Source organism: Hyperoodon ampullatus (genome assembly GCF_949752795.1).
Source record: "Hyperoodon ampullatus genome assembly, chromosome: 2".
NCBI lineage: Eukaryota > Metazoa > Chordata > Mammalia > Artiodactyla > Ziphiidae > Hyperoodon > Hyperoodon ampullatus.
The window spans coordinates 34,171,615-34,193,247 of NC_136915.1; the positions used below are offsets into that span (position 1 = coordinate 34,171,615).

General features: G+C 57.5%; 1 protein-coding gene across 4 annotated transcripts in view; it reads left to right on the forward strand.

Moving 5' to 3' along the window:
• Positions 1 to 201: 201 nt before the first annotated feature.
• KCNQ4 (potassium voltage-gated channel subfamily Q member 4) overlaps positions 202 to 21,633 on the forward strand; it is a gene marked incomplete at both ends in the record, with an annotated part of 53,777 nt that continues 32,345 nt past the window's right edge. For all 4 annotated transcript variants that reach the window (XM_079697778.1, XM_079697779.1, XM_079697780.1 and 1 more), the window contains one exon: positions 202 to 515. In XM_079697778.1, the coding sequence (XP_079553904.1) occupies positions 202 to 515 (314 nt within the window). The remainder of the gene's footprint in view (positions 516 to 21,633) is intronic.

Sequence of the window (21,633 nt, forward strand, 5' to 3'; positions counted from 1 at the left end):
GCGGGCTCCGGCGGCCCCCCGGCTCTGAGTGCCCGGCCCCGGCCCCGGAGCGGCCCCGGCCCGGCCCCTAGCCCCCGCCGACCGCGCCCGCCTCGGGCCGCCCCGCCGGCCCTGGGTCCGAGCCATGCGCCGCTGAGCGCCCCTCGCGCGCCCTAGCCCCGGACCGGACCCGGGCCCCGGCCCCCCCGCCCGGCGCCGCCCATGGCCGAGGCCCCCCCGCGCCGCCTCGGCCTAGCCCCCCTGCCTGCGGACGCCCCCCGCGCCGAGCTGGTGGCGCTCACGGCGGTGCAGAGCGAGCGGGGCGAGGCGGGCGGGGGCGGCTCCCCGCGCCGCCTGGGCCTCCTGGGCAGCCCCCTGCCGCCGGGCGCGCCCCTCCCAGGGCCGGGCTCGGGCTCGGGCTCCGCCTGCGGCCAGCGCTCCTCGGCCGCGCACAAGCGCTACCGACGCCTGCAGAACTGGGTCTACAACGTGCTGGAGCGACCCCGCGGCTGGGCCTTCGTCTACCACGTCTTCATGTGAGTTTGCTACCCCGAGCCCCCGACCGTGCCCTCGCGCTGCCGCCCCGCGTGGCCCCTGCCGGAGCCTGGGCTCCCGGGGGACGGCTGCCCCGCCTTGGCTCCGCCTCCTGCCCCCCCACCCCCGGTCGGCCGACCCTCCTCGCTCTGCCCCCAGGCCTGAACCCGATTTCCGATCCACCCCCTCCCCCAAAGCCTGCCCCTAACCCCCCTCCCCCCTCCACGGCCTGACCCCTGCTTGACCTGGCTTCTGACCTCCCCCACCTCAACTCCTGATTTCCATCCTGATCTCCAACCCCTGCTTCTCTGTCCCAGGTGCGCCCCACGTCCAGCTTCTTGTCCCCCATGTCTCTCCAATCGGCAGCCACTAAAGTGCGGCTCCCTTTTCCTCTTCCTCACTTCTGTCTCCCTGTGTCCCAGACACAGAGGGCCCTTTGGCCCCCGCACACTTTCTGTCACCTTCTCCCCAGCTCTGTAGCTACAGTGGCCTCCCACCTGGACTCCCTTCGGAGATGTCCCTCTCCAGGGACGACCTCCCCCCCAGCCGAGGGCTGGTCCCCAATTATAGATGTTTGGGGGTCCCCTTGAGCCACCAGAGTTCTGACACGGGCGTGTGCTGTCTGACTTTGAGTCTTCACTCAGTCTTCCCCTCCACCCTCAACTTCCCAGTGGCAGCAGTGGGCCCTGCCGCCTGCCCTGCAGGCTCGGCCAGCTAGCCTGCCCAGCTTGCTGGCCGCTGCACCAGGCCTGGCTCTGGGCACCCTGGGGGAAAAGAAAGAGGAGAGGAGTAAGTTTGGAAACACGCTGCGGGCCCCCTCCTCCCCCTCGCCAGGCTCCTACAACTTTCAAAAACACTGACCCTTCTTGGATGTAAAGAGCGAATTTTGGCAGCTCAGAGCTCAGTCTTGGGGGACGGCCTGGCCCAGCCGGGAACATGAGAGGCCCCGCAGATATCAGTTGAAGGGCTGGGCCTGGCTCTCGGACGCTCGAAGGTGCCCGAGAGAGAGACCTCTGGTCCCTGGGAAATGTGCCGATATTAATCCCTTATTGCTGCCCCCAGAGAGGGCCCTCTAGTCTTGGGGTCTCCTGGGTGGTCCCCTTGCCTGTCCACCTGACTGTCCTACAGTCCTTCTGCCTGTCTGGCTGTCCCTCTGCCGGAGTGAGTTTCTGCCTGTGTGTGAGTTGTCCTGTCTCTTCGTCTCTCCAACTATGCAACAGTCTTTCTGCTTGTCTGTTTCCATCCCTCTGTTGGCCTGTCCAGTTATCTGTGTGCCTGTCTGTCCATCTGTCTATCCACCTGTCCACCTGAATCTCACTCTTCTACTTGTCTGTTTCCAGCTGTCTTTTGGTCTGTCTTCCTGCCTGACCCTCTGCTGCCTGCTTGCCTGCCTCTGCCCCATCCTAGCTGGCCCACAGAATTTCAGGGCGGAAGGGAGGAAAATGCTGGCAAAGGAGCCCCCTGACCACAGGGAGGGTAGCGGAAGGGAACTCTTTCAGCCTGTATGCTCCTGAAGGTAGCAGCCACGATTCGGTGCAGAGACCTGTGGCGGGCCGGGGTGGGGGGTGCGGCGGGGGCAGACAGTTGAGATCGCTCTGGACGTGTGGTCGCACTTAGGGTCAGGGTCAGTGGTTAGGAGTAGCCCAACCCCCAATGCCCATTGGCAGGGCCTGGGTGAATCTTTTTCGCTGCAGAGAGGGCTGCTGGAGTGCTGGGGGTTCTCTGCCGGGGTAGCAGGGACGGTGGAGTTGGGGATGAGGGGCAGGGGGACTGCTAATTAAGAGCCGCTGCGTTGAGGCACCCTTGCCCACCCTGCAGCCTGGGTGCCCGTGGAGGCTGAGACACTTCGCAGGGAGCAGCTGCACGCTCCGCGGGCTCCTCTTGGGAGATGACTTTTCCGAGGCAAGGCTGGGCCTGGGGAAGCAAATAGAGCTCTGAGGTGGAGGTCCTTAGTCCCCAGGCCTGGCCTCTCAGCCCCTATGAGGGTGAAGGACTCGCCTTGTGTCCTCTGGCCAGCACTGTCTTCACCTCCTCTGGAGGGGCCTCTCCTTCCTCTCCAGGAGCTAAATCCGCTAGTACCTTTGCCCCACATCCTGCCCTTTCTGGATGCCAGGAATGCCCTGGCCAGGGACATGGTTGTTCTGACCACTTGTCCCCAGGAGCCCAGGGCTGAGGCATCTCTCAGGAGCTCTGGGAGGGGAAATGTGGTGCGAAAACGTCCGGACATTTGGGGATCTCGGGTCATTCATCTTAGAGGTCAGAGTGGGCTGAGGGGTCAGGAACCCCACCTCTTGCATGCTGTGCGATCTTGGGTTGATCACTGCGCCTCTCTGAGCTTTAGATCTCTAGGCCATCAAAGTGGGTAGAAACCCCAGCCTTGTGGGCCTCCCTCTTGGACGAGGTAATGGGTGGGAAAGAACTTGGTGAGCCACAAGGGCCTGTGGGAGTGTGAGGGGTTGGTGTTATTATTGGGCCTGGGGGAGGGGGCCGCACAGGAAGCCTCTCCTGTTCATGAGGAGCTCCAGATGTGGGGCTTTGCAGTCACTCACTGCAGGGTCTTGGGCGAGCCAGGAAGTTCTTCCTGCTGTTGGACTTCTAGCCTGATTATTGCACTTTTTTTTTTTTTTTTTTTTGCGGTATGCGGGCCTCTCACTGCTGTGGCCTCTCCCATTGCGGAGCACAGGCTCCGGACGCACAGGCTCAGCGGCCATGGCTCCCAGGCCCAGCCGCTCCGCGGCATGTGGGATCTTCCCGGACCGGGGCACAAACCCGTGTCCCCTGCATCGTCAGGCGGACTCTCGACCACTGCGCCACCAGGGAAGCCCTGATTATTGCACTTTGGGTCAGATCCTTCCCCCATCCTCAATGACTCTCACAGGCAGCCCAAGCGAGGGGAGTCCAGCGTGCACAGGTAGCTAGGACCCCCTTCCCAGAGACTCAGGCCCTGGTGCGAGGGGCCCCAGAAGAAAAGCCTGCCAGAGAAGGACTCAGCAAGGAGGGAATTGACGTGAGCCGGGTCCATTTACCCCAGGGGACACCTCCCTCACACCTGCCAGCCATGTCCCTCTGAGCCCCACACAGAACCTGCACCTTCTCTGGCCCCGAGGTGTGGAACATAGCCCAGAGGACCAGCCCCAGTTCCACTGTTTTGGCCAGCAGCCGCAGGCCTCTGGGAAGTGGGAACCGCTGACTCCTGTCTTCTTCTCATTGAGACCCAGAAGGAAGGATTGCTGTCCCCTCTCCAAGCTCTCCCTCGTCTCTTTAGGCCCTTGGTCCTGTCACCAAGCCCCTAATACACCCCCCATGCCCCAGTCCCTGATTTCAGCCCTCAGCCCTTCACAGTCTCCGCTCCCTGAATTTTGAGAAACACTACATCACTGCCCATCCTGCTTCTGAGCCTTTGGGAGGGATGTTCGCCTCCTTGCTGCACCCTGTCAAAGGCCACCCTGGCCTCCCTTTTGAAGTCAGAGGGCTGAAAGGGGCAGGTGCAGACCAAAGCCCCATCTCCTCTCATCTTTCCCACCCCGCCTGTCCCTGCTGTGAGACTCTTGCAGCTCCCAGCCCCCAGCTGCCCCTCGAACTTTCTCTAAGTGAAGGTTTATGCTCTGTAAACATCCTTCCTCAGCCTTGTCCCTGGGGTCAGAAGCTGTGGGAATGGGGAGGGGAGGAGGTAGCAGCAGCTCCTGGGCCCCTCAGGCTCCCAGCCCCGGTGCCCCCCACCAAGCTCCCACCCTGACTGTCTGAGAAAGGACATCACCTGCGTTGGAAATAATCCCAGCAAAAGGTGCCCAGAGCCCCCAGGCAGGCACCCCTCCTAGGTGGGTCCACACATTTTGACAGCCCCATTTTGTTTATGGGAAAACTGAGGCTCTGGAGACTAACATCACACAGTGGATCAGTGGCAGATGCAGGCCCAGGCCGAAGACTCCTGATTCTCTGTCCAGGGCCTCCCCACTGCTCCCTGAGGCTACCTGGGTCGGCCCTTGGAGTTTGAACTGAAATTGCTGATCACACGTGGAGCATCAGCCATGTGCCGGGCACCGTGCTGGGTGCCCTCTATAAACCACTCTCATTGTGTCCTTTAGCAGCCCGGTAAGGCGGGTGCTGGGGTCCTCCTCATTTGCGGGTTAGGAAACTGAGGCTCAAGAGAGGTCCCCCCAGTCAGCATGGAGGAGCCTCAGCCCAGAGCTGGTGCTGCCTCGGTGCTGTCTTCCTCTTGCACCTCAGCTACAGCCAGCACCCCAACCCTGGGCTCCTCAGGAGCCACAGTCCTGCGTCATTGTCCCTCTGTCCCCCCAGCACACAGGCTGTTGCGGGGGTGGGCAGTGGCAGAATTTTGTGGAATTGGGTGGAAACTGCCCAGCCTCACCCAGTGCAGTTACACTTTTGTTGTGCATGGCTTTGCACACACACATCCCTGCTACATGCCTGTTGGTCTGTCTCGTGCACGCACTTCTGGCCACTTGGAAACACCTGCCCAGGGATGTCACAAGTGCACACACAGCACGCATCCAATGCAAAGAAATCTAATGCACAGCTGCTCCCACCTTTTCTCTGCCTTCACAGACGCACACCTGGGCCTGTGCCCCAGCCTAGACCTCTAGGACGGAGCTGAGTCGGCCCCATCTCTTGCGTTTTCTGCCTCCACCTGTTCACAGCTACAGGTCTGCCCTTATAGATCTGTGTGTGTTGTGCATCCGCCTTAGAGGGCAGCCCTAGACCCTTGTGGGAGTGGGTGACTGGCTTCCTAGGACTTTGCTGGCCTTTGCTTCTCCTGAAGGGCCCTCCGAGGTCCTCTGTCCAGCCCTGCAGTGCACTGCTGGGTTCACCAAGGCACAGAAAGGGGCAGATACTCGTCCGAGGTCACATCTGATGAGTCGGTGGTAGAACTGTGCCAGTAACCCAGGCTTCTGCCTCCCAGCTCAGGACTTTAGATAGTATTTTTCCTTGCCCAGCCAGTAGGGAAGACTGCTTCAAGAACTTGGCTTTGCAATGGAGAAAGTCTTGGGGTGTGACCCAAATTTTTCGTGCTGCTATTTTTCAGTCCTGGTCCTTTTGTTTGGTCTTTGTAAGAAGGGCATAGTGGAGAGACCATCCTGCCGGGCTTCTAGCCCTTATTCTATCTCTCTCCCTACCCCTTACACCCCCTTTGCTCCCTCTTTTCCACGTTCTCCTTTGGGGTCACTGGAGCAGGTTGGATTTCTCACTGTCTGCTACCCCACCCCAACTCCATGGTACATTCATTTCTTCCATCAGGGAAGCCCTGCTGGTTGTCTAACCTCAATCCCTATTGCTGCAGAAGCCTATATTGTCAGAATGCTGGAGCCAGGAGAGTTTCAAGCAGTGATTATTCTTGGGCTGATGGCAGCAATTTGAATGGGTGATTAATTTAAGGTTCTCTGAGCCAGTCAAGGGAGCTGAAATTGTCTGGGGGACAAGGAGAGAGGAAGGCTCTGCAGAGCGGGCCAAGGCCCTGCCCCCACAGGAGGCTGTGCAGGGAACTTCCCCAGACTTGGAGAAGCCAGCTGGAGGTTTTCTCATCCCCCCTCCTCCCCTGCACCCATGTGGGTCTTTGGCCAGGGCCGACCCTCTTGTGGGCTAGGGGGCCCAGCGGGGAATTCTGAGCGTCTGACCTGTAGGCAGCCCCTTTGTTAAAGGCCCCTATATGGGAGTTGTGGGGCTGAGGTGGAGGAAGAGGGGCTACTTTTCATTTCTCCAGAGGCTGCCCGTCAGGGGGTTAAGAGCATGGGATCTGAGTCTGACAGATTTGGGTTCATTTCTGGTTCCACCCTTAGCAGTTATGTGTCCTTGGGCAAGTTACTTAACCTCTCTGAGCTTCCATTTTCTCATCTGAAAAATAGGCCTAATAATACCTGCCTCTGGAATTGTCAGGGCCAAGTGAGTTAAAGCACCTGACACCATGCTGGGCACAAATAGTAGCCGTTATCATATCACCATTATTATTATATCGTTATTATCATCATCGTGCTCCTTCCTGGGGAGAGGTTTGGCGGATGTCCTTGTCAGCATGGTGAGTGTGTCTGGGTATACCTGGGAGTGAGCAGGAGCTGCGTTCGCCTGGGTCACGGGGTGAGCGGCTCTGCACAGGGAGTCTGAGGACGCGTTTCTGTGGACATCTGAGGGGCACCTAGGATGCGCCGTGCCCTGCCTCTTCCCGGCATTCTCTCACTTAACCCTCACAGCCATTACATCAGGTGGGCACTATTATTATCCTCATTTCACGCTTGAGGAAAGTGGGGCTGCTGAGGGGACATCACCCACTTGCCCAGGATCTCACTGACTGTTCCTTCCTTCACTTGACAAACAGAGTTAAAGAGCATCAACTCTGTACCAGGTCTGGGGAGGCAGAGGGAGAGACAGACCACGCCTGCGCCCCGCCCGGGAGTGCGGGGTTGGGGCGGGGAGGGTTGCCCAGTGAGGAGGCTGTAGAGGCTGCCTGGACCACTGGGCTCTCCTGCCTCCTCTCCCAGGGACTCGCAGAGACGGAGTAGGTGTGAGCGTGTCTGTGTGTGTACAGGGAGGAGGGCGTACGTGAGGGTGTCCCTGTATGGCTGAGATGTGGGCCTCGTTATCAAACTCTGCAGCTAGTCTGGCCCCAGGCAGGTGGAAGTGAAGCCGTGGTGCCCAGGGGGACAGCCAGGGACTCCTGGGAGGGGAGGGCCATCCCCCAATCTCTCTTGAGCATGTCGTTCTGGGGAATAGAGACAGGGAATCCCAAAGGAGACTTAGATGTCTCAGTCCCGACACTTACTGGGAAGGTGCCCACCCCTACTCTACCCCAATCCCTGAGCCTCACTATCCCCCTCTGTAAAATGGGGCTGAGCAGGAAAGTGGATCCTAAGGGCTGCCTGGCACAGTAGGACTCTGGATGCATGGGAGGAGCCGCTGTCTCAGACCTTGAGTTTTATAGGGTGGGGGTAGGGGTGGGGTGCGGGGTGCTGGCAGTTCTTCTCCAGTACCTTCTTCCTGAGCTCCTCAGAGGACTGGGCAGCACTTAGAAGGGCACCGGGAAGGCTGCCTGCCCCCAGCGGGAACTCTGAGGGGCCAGGGAGAGGGTACTGGTCACACTTCTGGGGCCTCCGTAAAGCACTCCCCCCAGGACTCTAGGCTTTCTGGACAACTTGTCCCCAGGGCAGGATCTGCGTGCCCTGGGGGTTGGCACCTGGGGAGGTGAGACCGGGAGGGGCAGCCCCAGGCAGCAGACTAATTGGGCAGTGCCTGAGGGAGGGAGGCAAGGGAGCAGGGAGCTCAGCGATTCCTTCCTCTCAAAGATTTGGGGAACAGTGGGTGGAGTGGGGTCTCCGGCCCAGGGCCCCTCTGCAATCCCTGCAGGGAAATCTGGAGAACGCTTTCTCCTGAGTCTCCTCAGACATCTAGGCCAGGCAGGTGGGACAGGGGGAGAGCAGCTTGCTGGAGATGAATGGGCCACTGGAGCAGGCGAGATAGAGGTCAGACAGGAGGAAGGACTGACTGCCCCAAACCAGGCGGTAGAGTGAGATTCCCTGGGGTACGTTTTCCAAAACTTGGGGACCCATGTCTAGCTGGCCTGGACAAGATTTACTCTGTTCATTTCGCCTGTCAAGCAGGTGGCACCCAACCCTCCCCATGTGATGGAAGGAGAGTGGATGGAGCTGCTCCCTTTGAGCCCCTCTGTTGGTGGGGGGGTGGGCAGGAGGGATCAGATCAGGCACCCTTTGCTTTTTGTGTGTTGGGGGGGTTAGTCATCTCCTCCATCCTTGCTTCCCTGCCACTCCGCCCTGGGAGCCTTGGGCCCGTCCAGGTCACTGCCTTTGGGTTTATTTTTTGCCGGGGCTCGGCTGTCCCCTTGGAGGGGAGGGGTAGGGAGAGAGGAGGGGAGAAGGAACAGCTTTGTCAGCACAATCCTGGCACCTCTGCTCCTGCCCTCCTTGTTCCGGCTGCCACCCTCTTCTGGAGGGACCAGTCCCTGGGGACAATGGGGACCCAGACCCCTGTGGGACCTCCTCCCCCGGGGCAGGACCAGTAGGTCTGGATTAGGTCTTTCCCCCCTCACCCTTCCTCCGTTCGTCCTGCCGCAGAGCATCAGAGGCGGAAGGGCCTCCGAGCTCAAGCAGATTCATGGCTTTGTTTCCCACATGGGGAAACTGAGGCCAAGAGGAAGGACTCAGCACACCTGGGGCCTTCTCCACCTCCCTTCCGCGATAGATGAGAGTGGTGCTGGAGCCGCCGAGAACCGAGGAAAGCTGCCTCCCATTCCGCCCTCTACTCTGAGGGAGGGGGGCAGCCCCTGATTTCATTCACTCATCTTATCTTCTGGCCTCTGGGGACTGGTGCCAGTCTGGTGGGAGAGACCCAGGATGGGGGCGGGGGGAACGTGTGACCCAAGCCTCCCTCCATGCCCTTTATCTTCCTTTTTGTTGAAAAGTAAATTAGCCCCATGTTACACATAGGGAAATTAAGGCCCAAAGTCAACATAGCTAATAAGTTGTAGAGACAGGATTTGAACCCAGACTGTGGCTCCTGGGATGCTGCTGGGCTGCCTCCTGAGGGGCCCTTCCTTGCTTGCACACGCCCTTCCCTTGACTCTCCTCAACCCGCCTCTGGCTCTTCCCTGGGTCCTGTCAGCAGCTCTGCCCCCTCCTTCTCCCCTTGACTGTTGGGCCTCCTGGAGACTCTGTCCTGGGCCCTCCTCTCCGTGCACAGTTTCTATGTGTGTGCACATACCCCTGTGCCTTTGGGGGGTCACCTCTGTGATGACAGCCTCCCCCTCTGCGGTTTCATCCCTGAGCTTCCTGTGGACGCCTCGCCTGCTCATCCCCTGGGCACCTCAAACTCAGCATCTGTCTCCAAACGTATCCACCTCCCCCCAACAGTGACTCCTCCACCGGCAGTGCCCAAGTCAGTAACCCCTCTCTTGAGCATCCTTTGCTCCTCGCCTAAGAAACAACCTAGAGCGTCCCCAGGTGTGCTTTTAATACTCCAGATGCTTTTCCTTCCACCCCACAGTCCGTCCCCTCTCCCGCCCACCCCATCATCTAGTGAACTCCTATTTATCCTTCAGATCCCAGTTTGAGCACCACCTCTTCTTGGAATCGCTCCCTGCGCCCCCCACCCCTGGCTTGACTGGGGGCCCTTCGGAGCCCCCTGATCTCTACTCACCCTCCCTTGTGTCTTCTGCGCTCTCCTGTGTGGTGTGGTTGAACACAGTGCGTGGTTGGTAATTAGTGAATGTTTGCTGAGCCAGGGAATGAAGGTGACATTGAGGCTGGTTGTTAGGATGAGAAGGGTTTTGCCGACTAGAGAGAAGTGGAAAAAGGACCCCTGGGTCCTCTGGGTGCAGGCAGTGAGCTGGAAGCCCTTGTGGTTTTTGTCCTGAGCGTGCTCCACGTGGAGGCCACAGCTAGAGCAAAGGCTTTGAGGCAGTACTCTCTTCTTCTACTCTCTTTGCCCCAGGATCTGCAGAGTCTGGTGTGTCCAGAGGGTCTGGCTACAGAGGTGGGCTTTACCCTGTGGAGCACGGGGAGCCATAGGCAGCGTCAGGACAGGGAGGCGCCGCTGGCTGGGAGCCTGGGCTTGATTGATCTCGTCTCAGAACTAGTGCTCTGCAAACTCTAGACCACTTAGCTCTCCAGGTACCACTGTGTGGCAGCACTATTCATGTTCCCATTTTGTAGATTGGAAACTGAGGCCCAGAAAGGGGAAATAATGTGCACCAAATGACACAACTTGTCCGTGGTGGAGTCAGGATTCAAACCCATGTCTGTGTGACTCCCAAGCCGAAGCTCCAAAATGGTCCTCACACGCGTCAGCAGACCCGGGCTTTTTTCAGTGGCCTAAGGCAAAACTGAGAGAAATAAGGACAACGTGGTGACTTTTTCACAAAGCTAAATTTATTTCATTTAAAGGACTGTCTTTTAGTCTGAGATTATGTCCTTTCTTTTATGAAATGATGGGCCTGGGAATTTTTTAAAAATATCCTTACTTGGCGAAATAAAAAGCTGACAACTTCATGCAGTCCCTAAATTGTTTTTGAAAATTTTACCGGTGCGTGAAATCCCTGAGTCTGGGCTCTGTTCTGCCTTCTGCCTCCTGAGCTCTGGGGCCAGAGGTGGGAGGAGTCGGGGTGGGGATGAAAGGATTAGAGGGCTGGGGCAGCCATCAGTCTCCCCAGTCTATTCCTCCTGGGCCTCAGGGCCTGTCTGCCCTGGAGTGCAGTGAGGACCAGCCCAGGGCTCTTGCCAAGATTGTTCTCGGGGCGGGGGTTGGGGGGTAGGTCACCCAGAATCAGGGCTTACCCCACAGTTAAAGGAACATTGAACCAGATGTCAGCAGGCCGGGGTTTGGCTCCCGCCTCTGTTTCTTAAAGGTTGTGTAACCCCAGGCAGGTGACTCAACCTCTCTGAGGCTCCAGCTTCCATTCATGTAGAATGACAATTATCATCTCCACCTGCCCACCTCCCAGGGCCGCTGCCTGCATCAAGTGCTTCATGAACTACAAAGTGCTTTGACGAGAAGAGGGCCTGTTGTGCTTTTACTCTCCCTGCTCCCCGGCGCATGCTCCCTCTTCTCTCGGATCCTGGACCCCTCATCTCGCCCTGGCCTGCACTGGTTTCAGCCCTGAGGAAGGGATATTGTGGGGGAGGGTGGTTGGTATACAGGTCCTGTAAGAGCATATCGGCCAGACTGGCATTTGCTTTCCTCAGGAGCCCCCTGCACAGTGGCCGGGGCTCTGTGACCACCTTACTGGGGGCTCAGAAGCTCAAGGGTTCTAACGGTTTTCACATAGTAATGAGTTTCATAGTCTAACCTATATGGGGTATGGTGCCAGATCTGGGGTATGTTCCACGTGCTACTTCATCTAATGCTTCTCAGAGCCCTAGGAGGTAGGCACTGTCATTATCCCATTGTACAGAAGAGGACACTGAAGTTTAAATGGTCAGCATAAGCCCTGTCATGCAGCCACTAAGCGGTGAATGTCCAGGAGGATGGAACCTTCTGAAGCCTGAGTGTGCAGGGACTCCGTGGAGTGAGCGGGTGGGAGCAGGCTTGCCGGGCCACTGTGGGCGGGCTGGCGTGGGGGGCACTTGTAGTGTATATGGGGGGCGTGGGTTAGGGTGGGAAAGCAAGAGACACCTTAGTGCTGGGTGGCTTTGGGCAGTCACCTCCCTCTTGGAGGCTCAGCGTCCCCTGCTGCTATGGCTCTCAATAATAATAAAGACAAAAACAGCCGATGCTCTTATTATGGAGCGCCTGCTGTACGCCAGATGCTGCTCTGAGGACCTGCCCTTTTTCTCTCACTTTTTCCTTTCAACAACCAGAGGAGGTAGCTACTATGGTTATGCCCATTTTTCAGATGAGGAGACTGAGGCACAGAAAGGTTGAGTAATTTGCCTGGGTGTAGGTAGTGGGGCCAGGATTCAAACCCCAGAAGTCCAGCTCTGGAGGCTGTCCTCTTTTCCACCATATTATGCCTAACTGGCCCTGATGGGCCTGCCTGCTGGGAGGCTGCTGTGAGGACCAGTTGAGCCTTAAAGTTCAGGTCCTATCTCCACCCCAGTTCTACACTGAGGACTCATTCCTTCTTTCTTCCTCTCTCATTTGGGAAGCCTTGACTGGCAGTCCCTGGGGGCCAGGGCCTATCCCACGTGCTGGGGACAGAGCAATGAATCAGAGCCTCCTGTGCTCCCCCGGGGAAGATGCACCAGGAGGCTGGCAGCTGTCTGGGTGGAGTCCTGTGGGACCCGGCCCTGTCCCAAACTGGCGATGGCTGGGAAGGCTTCCCAGAGGAAGAAGTTTCAGTTGAGACCTGAAACGTGAGTAGGACTAGGAGTCAACCAGGCAAACAGGAGGAGGGAACAGCATTCCGGGCAGAGGGACTAGCATGGGCAGAGCCCAGAGGTGGGTCTGAACATGACATTTGCAAAGAACTGAAAGACAGCAGGAGAGTGGGAGCCTAGACGGGGCAGGAGGTGTGCAGAGAAGGGGCTGGAACGTGAGCAAGGCCAGGCTGAGAACTCCAGGCTGAGGAGCTGTGGCTTCCTGGAGGAGGCTTGAGTTCAGGAAGGAGCTGAGGACGGGAGTGCCATGGGCAGATTGGTATTTTAGAAACACCTCTCTGGGTCTGGCAAGGAGGATGGTTGGGGGGAGGCTCCAGCAGGGTGCAGGGTGCCCTGGGGATGCCAGCCATTTGGCCTCCTTTTCCCTCCGCCTTCCCCTCACGGCCCAGCCCCCTGAGCGTCTCCTCTGGAGCTGCCCACTAACCCTGCCAGGACCTGCCCAGACCTGGCCTGAAGCCCTTGGATTTTGCCTGTATGGAAAGTTCAGCAGCTTATGCAAAGCCTGGCTTGGGGGAAGGTGTGTGTGAATGAGATGAGGGAGGCCTTGGAGGCAGAGGGGGTGGGTGCAGGCCCTGAGGCTACCTGCAAAGGGGGTCTGGGGTCTAAGGGGGTCCCCAGAACAGTGACCTTAGAGCAGCCCCATGAAAGCACCGGGTTAGGCCCCATTGATGGCGGGGTGCCCTGGGGAGGGGGCCGAGCCCAGGAGGCCCAGCCTGCCAAGCTCCTCGCTCCCTCCCTGTCTGCCAGCTCAATAGGGTGTGGAAATCACGGATCCCACCCAGCCCCCTCACTCTACTGATGGGGAAACTGAGGCCCAGAACAGGGCATAGACCAAACTTAGGTCAGTGGCAGAGCCTAGGCTCAGCCCAAGAGTCTCCATTGTCCCCAACAACAATAAATAATAGTGAAAACCTATCTGCAGAGCTGGCCTGGGCTCAGGTCCCCTCTGTGTTGTCTTGGGTAGGTCTCTTCACATACCTGAGCCTCAGCCTCTGGGTCCAAAATGCTGCCTCATACTGGGAAGAGCATCGTCTCTCCCACTTGATGCTTTAAGGCATGCCTGGCCCATTGTGGGGCTTAATTAATGTTTACTCAGTGAATCCCATTGAATTCTCATAACGCTGGAGGAAGATATTTATTACACTATTTTATACTGAGGCTCAGAAAGGAGAAATGACTTGCCCAATGGCATTCAGCTGAGAAGTGGCTGATATGGGACTGGAGCCCAGGTGTCTGGGCACCTGTCTAAGACCCCTGATGGACACAGCTCCTATTTTGAGCTCTCAGTGAAAAGCAGCTGGTGTCCCAAGCAAGATCCATCAGTTGGTTGGGCAGAGAGAGAGAGAGAGAGAGAGAGAGAGAGAGAGAGAGAGAGAGAGAGAGAGAGAGAGTGAGAGAGTGTGTGTGTGTGTGTGTGTGTGTGTGTTTTAGGCTGGGCTGGCCTGCAGGCTGGAACTCAGCTCACATCAACCCCTGTGCTTCCGTGCTTGGGCCAGGCTGCAGCTGCTGCCCCATGGGGAAGGGGACCTTTCCACTTGCCCTCCTGCACTGAGGTTTTTTTCTCTTGGCCTGGCTGGCTGGGGAGAGGAGCTGGCCGTGGGATGACCAACAGGGCACCTGCCAGCCCCTCCCATGATGGAGTCTGGCCATCTAATGCCCTGCACATGACAGGCGTGGCGTGGGCACTGGGCTGGGGAAAGGGATTTGCACTTTCCTAATCTGGGGGCTACAGCCCTCCTCTATCTTGGCCAGGGCCGTGGGAGAGGTTTGTCCCTGCCCACGTACGTGCCCAGTGGCCCCAGCTCAGATCCCTGGCACACACCCAGCTACTCTGCTTGGGGCCTTCCCTTGCCCTGTTCACACTCCCGCCACCCTCCACCCCCCCACTGATTTAGGCAGAGTTGGGACTTATGGGGGCAAATGCTGGGGCATTTGTGGCTGGTGGAGACGCAGTGCCATGCAGGATTTTGGGCTGAAGGATGGGGGCAATGTCAGGGAGGTTTTGGGCCCATGTTGGGGCAGAGTTAGGGGGAAGACCTCATAGGGGTACAGAGCTGGAGTGTTTGGGGCTAATCCTGGGCCACCCCTTCCTGGAGAAATTTGGCTACAAGTCAGGGAGGCAAATGTGTGGGCTATGCCCCCCCTCGCTGGGCGGTAAACACAGCCGTCGCCCAGGAGACGGGCCCAAACATCTCGGCCCCCCACGGTTATTTATACCAGGACTCCCTCTCCTTCTTGGGCCTGGTCTGGCCTCTCAATCCACTCCTGAGCTGAGCGTCCTGAGTGGAGGATCCAGCACCCGTCAAGGCAGGAGGCCCCAGCAGCAGGCCTGCTTAAACCCCACTAGGGACTGGGCACTCACCACCTCCCAGTGGCATGTCCATTGGAGGCACTGGGTCTTACTGATCAGAAATGTGCCCATGGAGGCCAGGGCCTGGCCAGGAAGTGGGAGCCCTGGGATCGAGCACTGGATTTGCTCTGAACTGCTGCATGACTGTGGTCCCTGTAACCTCAGCTTCCCCATTGTTCAGTTGGAGGGAAGGGTCCTGACTGGTGCTTTGCAAGCTTTTAAGCAGTAGATCTGGTTCTTTAAATGAAATGTGACACAGGAGCACAGGAGTGACACAGTATATAAAATACATTAAAGCAGGGCTGCTCTAGGTGAGTCCAAGGTGGGGTTCCAGAATTCTGCCCACTCACTCTATGGCCCTGCATACCACCAACCTGGAGCCTGTGCACGGCCCGCCTTATTCTAGAACACCTTCCAGGGGACCCTGGAGTTCCCACTCTAGGCCTTGCACAGACCTCTTTGCTGGCTCTCCATCCCAAGGGCCACTGTTGTGTGAGTGCTCCTAGGCCCAAGGGCAGCTGTTTGCAGCCAATGTAGATGAGAGCAAGCTGGGGGCAGCCACAGGAATGTACCCAAGGCCCCCTCTGGTGAGGGATGATCCCAGTGTGGGAAGAGAAGAGGGCACACCATGGGCCAGGGACTGGAGGGGAGCAGGGGCTGGCTGTCCCCTCCCTGCCAGATTCCAACATGGGACTCCAAGGGATCCAAGATTTTAAATTCAGGCCTAGCCTTCCAGATCGTTATGAAGCTATATGTGTCAGGAAGGATAGATCATATTTTATTTAACAGCTTGTTAGCTTGATTTAAACTTTTAAATATTCAGACTTATAGTGTGTGTGTCTCCATTTGTACTCTTTCCCAGCCCCACCAGGTAGGCTTGCATTGGCCCTCCCTCCACCCGCCCACCCTCCCACCTCTGTAGCAACCCCAAGATGCCCTTGCTGAGAACTCTTGGGCTTCAGAGGCCAGTGGGACATTCCTGACTCACTGATGCTTAAGGCCCTGGAGACCTGGGCCTTCTTGTTGCCTCCCAGATACTGTCTGAGCATGTACTGGCCAGCCCGTGGGAAGTGGAGGAGTCAGAACTGGCTTTGCCCTTGACGGATGGATCCTAATGAGCTGGTGGGGGGTGAGGAGTGGACAGAGGTAGGAACTGTCTCAGCACAAAGAGGCCCTGGGGTGCCCAGAGGGGGCCAGGAATCCCAACCAGGGGCTGGGGGAGCACTTCTCAAAGCAGATCAGGGATTCTTGGGGAGGAAGGGGGAACATCCCAAGGAGAGGAGATAGCACAAAAGTCACCAGGGTGGAAATAGACAGTATGGAGGGGTGGAGTGTGGCTGATGCCTAGTGTGTGCACAGCCTCAAGCTCTGGGCTGAGGACCTCAGGTTGTGAACCATGAGAAGCCACTGTAGGATTGTAAATGGGGGAGGGGTGCACACACTGCAAGGTAGGTGGACTGGGGGTGAGGATGAGGATGGTGCTGGAATCGTGGTGGTCAGTGAAGAGGTGCTGGAGGGAGGAGGAATGGGGTGAGTGCTTGACTGGACAGGAGTGGGGGGCTAGGAAGAAAGAGTTGATCTCAGCTTTGCCTTCTGGAACCTCTTCACTATGTCCTCCTTCGCTCTATCTTGGTTCCTGCCTCTGTCTCTCACCATTCTGCTGCCCTGGGTCTCCATGCTGGGGAGAAGAGTTCCTCTTCCCAAACCCCCCTCCCCAAATAGGTGGGGAGTGTGAGGCCACTGTATAAGCTGTATAAGAGGGGACCTGCTCATTCATTCATTCACTCAACAAATATTTATCGATAATCTGCTCTTGCACCAAGCCCTGTTTTAGGTGTAGGAGAGATAGTGGTGAACAAGATAGATAAGTCACTGCACTCATGGAGCTTACATTATGGGGGGCCAGGGGCCCAGAAACTGTATCTTTCCCTGGTGTCCACCCTCAGGCCCATACCCCTGGATACCCGGGAGCAGGGACTCTCTCCATTACCCACTCGTTCATCCCAGCTGCCCTGGTATCAGCACCCATCTTCAGAACATTGAGGAAGGGGGTCCAGTGCTCAGGGTCCCAACCCCAGGGACCACCCAACTCCATAAGACGAGCCCGGGCCTGAGGGCAGGACCTGGGCTCAGGCCCTAGTCCTTTTCATTTCCATGTGACTTTGAGCCCCTTACAAGAACCTTCCTGGCCTCAGTTTCTTTATCTGGCAAGTGGGGCTTTGGGGAGGCCCTGAGGAAGTGAGGGGAGGGAAAGACCTGTCAACTCCAGTATTCCCCATTGGTGGACAGCTCCTTTGGCTGTGGGTGGAGGTGGAGGTGTGCCCAGGGCTCAATATCATCGTCATTATCAACCCAAGATAATAATAGCTACTATCTATTGTGTTCACTGTGGCCAGCCTCATGCATCTTCTCATTTAATTTATTCCCCACAACCAGCTCTGTGTGGTCGCTGTATCTTCCCTCCCCATTTGCCAGGTGAGGAAACTGAGTCTCAGTAAGGTGAAATGACTTGAGTTCACATGCGAACCTACCTGACTCTGGGAGCCCTTAAGGACTGTGCAGTGAGGGTGCTGCCTGGCACCTGCCCCTCCTGGGCACTCAGCCTCGAGAGTAGTAACCCAGCCCTAGTGCCTCCCCCCACCCCCCTCGGGGGCTGGCACCACCCCGAGTCTGGGCACTGGGTCCTACAACACTGGCCAGGGCAGTACCAGGGGCCGGATCAAGCCAGGACCCGATTTAGGGTCCTTGGCACCTCTGGGTCCTGGGGCGCTCAGTCCCCAGCGCGCAGCGTTGGTGGGTGGGCGAGCCGCGGGCAGTCGGGGTGTCGCGCCCCCATCTCCGCCCCCGTCCTCGGGGATGCGGCGGCACCTTCACACTTTCCGCTTGGCCCGCTGCTCGCCTTTCAGGCCGCCGCGTTTTCAATTGTTAATTTGGAAACGGAAAAAGAAGCCGGCGGGGCGGGGGAGGCCGCAGGGAGGTAACAGGAGCCGCAGCGCCGCCCGCGCCCCTCCCGCGAGCGGTGCCGGGTGTCGGCGACGCTCCGCCCCTCCCAGGGACAGCCCGGGGCCCCGCCCACCACCGCGTCCCGCCCCTTCCAGTATGTCCCACCCCGTGTTGACAAGGCGGGGTCAGCCCCGAGGACCCCTGAGCGGGAAGGGGCCCCTGAGGGGGAAGGGGCGGAGGCTGTGCCGGGGGAGGAGTTCCCCAGGAGCCCTTCTCCCCAGGAACCCCTCCCTCTCCCGAGGAACCCCGCCTGGTGTCCACCTCTTCTGCGTCCCGAAGTGAACCCAAGCCTCTCTGCAACCCCTCAGCTCGGGGTTCATGGGGCCAGACCCCTGCCTCCAGGCTGCCGCACTAGGGATCATTGGCCTCATGGGACAGACGGAGAAACTGAGTCCCAGAGAGGGACAGTTCCCTTGCTCAAGGTCTTGCAGCCAAGGCTGAATTCTTGAGCCTGGCAGGAGTCAGGATCGGAGCTGAATTCAAGCCCTGTTCTTTTCGCTCTCAAACGTGTAGAGTTCTGTCTTCCTCAGAAGAGGAGGGGGCGTCAGCACCAGAGGTGCAGTTTGTCCCCTTCCCCCGACCTCCAGCACTGTTTCTGTGGTTAATGAGCTATTGGAGTCCCGCTTTGGTCTACCCTGACTCCTCCTTGCTATGATTATTCAATTATAGGGGAGTTTTGGAGGTAGAAGGAGGTCTCTCTAGACTTTCCACGCACAGGAGTGCCATGCAAATGAAATGTAAAAGACCTTCCACCTCCGGGAGACCCTAGAAGTCCCTCAGGACTGGCAGCTTCAGGAGCTGCCTCATTCAGTTCCCATTGGGAAGTCAAAATCATCAGTCCCAGATGGATCAGCAAAAAATGGGGCTCTTGGAGACCCTTACTCAACCCCTTCCTCTCCCTGAGAAGTAAACTGTAACTCAGAGACAGCTTTCCAACCCCTCCTGAGTGGTGGCAGAGTCAGGATAGAGAGCCTGTTGATCCAGGTTCCTAGCTGTGTCCACATCCTGTGCCTCCCCGTCTGCTGCCCCCAACCCTGACACCTTTCTCAGAGCCACGAAGCAGGGCCTTGCCTTTCAAGGGACTCTGAATCAGGTGGAACCTCTCCCCTTAAAGGCCGAGGAAACTTGCGGGGGTAGATGTCTGCAGATGTGCTTCCAGCTTCCAGCCTAAGACCCTCCTCACCACCCCTCCACCTTGGCTGTGGAGCAGGCCAAGGTCACTCAGCAAGCCTTTCCCAGCTGTCAGGGCCCATTGGAGCCAGTCTTGCTGAATTCAGTCTGGCTGGTCCTGGATTTGGGATTCCCATGGTGAGCAATGCTCTCAGGGCAGCTGTAACCAACTGCCCCAGGTGTGGCCTGTGAGTTTGCATGATGCTTTGCTTGTTAGTAGCAAATGCATCCAAACGGTCCTCCCCTATCAATCCCCCTAAACCTCCCCCTGGGTGAGATCCTCAGTGGCTGAGTCTGCAGGACGCCCAGGCTGTCCTCCCTAGGGGGCCCAGCCCTCCCCAAGCTCCTGTTCCACCCTGTCAGCTCTTGGTGCCCTCTCTGCTCTGGGAGAACCAAGTGGCGGGCACTAAGCTCTTTCCCCTCTTTTGACTCTTCCCTCCCTTCCCCCTTTGCACAAGTTCTGCTGATTCAGAGGACAGAAGGTTTCTAAGAGGTGACCCTGACCCCTGCCAGGCTCAAGTAGCTGGAGGCCTGGGTAATCCTCGAACCCAGTGCCACCCTGACACACAGCGAGAAGGGCAGGGGTGGGCCCCATTCTGCCGCCAAGATGAAGGAATTTTCAAGGGGGGGATGAGGGACAGGTGCCTGGGTCCTTCTACAGAAAGAGGAGAAATCAAAAAACATTACCTTAGGAACAGGGAAATCTGGGTGTCAGTCCCAGCTCTGCCACTGATCTCCTGTATCATCACAGGTAGGTCATGCCCCTCTCTGGGACTCAGTTTCCCAACTATAAAGAGAAGATTCATTGACCCTAAGGGATCTTCAGTGCCAAAATATAGTCAGCATCTGCTCACCTCTTGCCACCTCTATTCCCGTTGTACAAGTCACCATCACCTGTCGCTTGGATTACCCATTAGCGTCTCAACTCAAGATGGGTGAATGACATTGCTTTCCCCATCCCCTCTCCGCGCCATAGTCTGTTCTCCACTCGACCTCCTGTGTGATCTTCTGCAAACGTAAGTCAGATCATGTTACTTTCTGCTCAAAACTCCCCATCTCACTTGGACTAAAAGCCCCAATCTTCACGCTCGCCAGTAGATGCTCTGCTTCCCACCTCCCTCCACTGCCTACTGCTCTCCCCCTTCCTCACTCCGCTCTGGGAGCACTCCTTTCTTGATGGTTCTGGAACACCCCAGACACCCTCTGGCTCAGGTCTCAGGCACCTCTCTCAGACCTCATTTCCTTCTGCCCAAATGTCACTTTCCCAATGCTGCTTTCCCTGACCACCCTCTATATAGAATAGCTCCCGACTCCCATACCAATGTTCTTTGTCCCCTTTTCCTGCTTTATTTTTCTCCATCATCATCTGACCTCTTGAACATTGTCTTATTTATTTATTATCCATCTCCCCCCATGAGAACGTAAGCTCCACGAAGGCAGGGATGTTGGCGGTCTTCGTGCCTGGCTCACGGTCAGCGCTCAGTAAATACGTACTTACTGAATGAGTGAGTGAGTGCTCTGTGGCTCTGGACTGTGGGGTTCCTGGGTGTTGCTGCCCACCCCAGCTCCCTCATAATACCGTCTGCTGCGGGGAGGGTTGAGGTGTGGAGCTGGGAGCGGCCAGCTGGGTGTGGGCACCCTGGGTACCAGTACCAGTCAGAGGTCCAGTGCTGGGTCGTCCCCTCTTTCAGGAAACTTTTACCCAGCTCCCATCCTGAGTTGGGAACAGGGCATTCCAGGTGAAAAGGACAGGACCTCAACGAGCTCTTGGTCTGGGGAGGAAGCTGGTACTCAAACAGTGCTTTTCACATGTTGAGGCAAATGCCATGAGGGAGGTGAGTGTAGACCTGGAGATGGGGGATTAAGGGAGCATAGAGTGGGGGCTCCCACCTAACCCAGCCGGACTGGAGGAGGGGCAGATACAGCATGAGCAAAGGCGAGGAGCAAAAAAACAGAGCAAAAAAGCTCTGTTTGCTTTTTTGGGGGGGAACAGAGCTGTGACAATGGAGTATTGTGTGCCAGGTGGGGCACTGAGTGGTGGAGAGTCAGGTGGCGGGGTGAGTAAGGGCCTGCCTTGCAACCATGCTGAAGGTGCTTGGGCCTGAGCCTGCAAGTCGGTGGGTTTCACACTTTAAACAAACAAACAAAAAAGCAGCAAAGCTCTTTGTTCAAATGAAATCTTATGCCAAGCTCAGCATGTAAAACTGAGTCACCCAAATCCACACAAGCTGCTCAGGTAGAACCAGGGGAAAGTTTCCATTGGCCATCGTGTTTAAGTTTCCAAAATTCAGGCTGCCTGAATTCCACCCCTTAGTTTGCTTTCACTTTGCTGGCCTCCTGCTTGGGAGGCCACACTCCCTGTTTATTTGAGGAGTCAGCGCTGCCTGGCCAGCCCTGGACAGATGGATAGCCCCTGCTCCCTCCTCGTGGCCACCCTTGACATGTTGCTCAGCCCACTTACCCGGTGCACCAGGTAGTCTACCCGGGCGTGGCAGAGGGAAGCAGCACGAACAAGTAGGAGGGTTTGGAGCTGGTTCAGGTGGGAGAGGACGAGGCTGTGACTCATAAAGCACCTTGTCGAGAAGACACCGCCTTCCATACCATACTGGGACCAACACCATTCACACTGGCTCAAGAAAAATTGGCATGTGGAGGTGGAGAACACCTACCGGAAGGAGAGGGAAGAATTTGTAAGGCTTCATAGCAGGAAGCACATCTATCTGGGCTTCGTGGAGTCGAGAGGGGGAGATGAGATTCTGG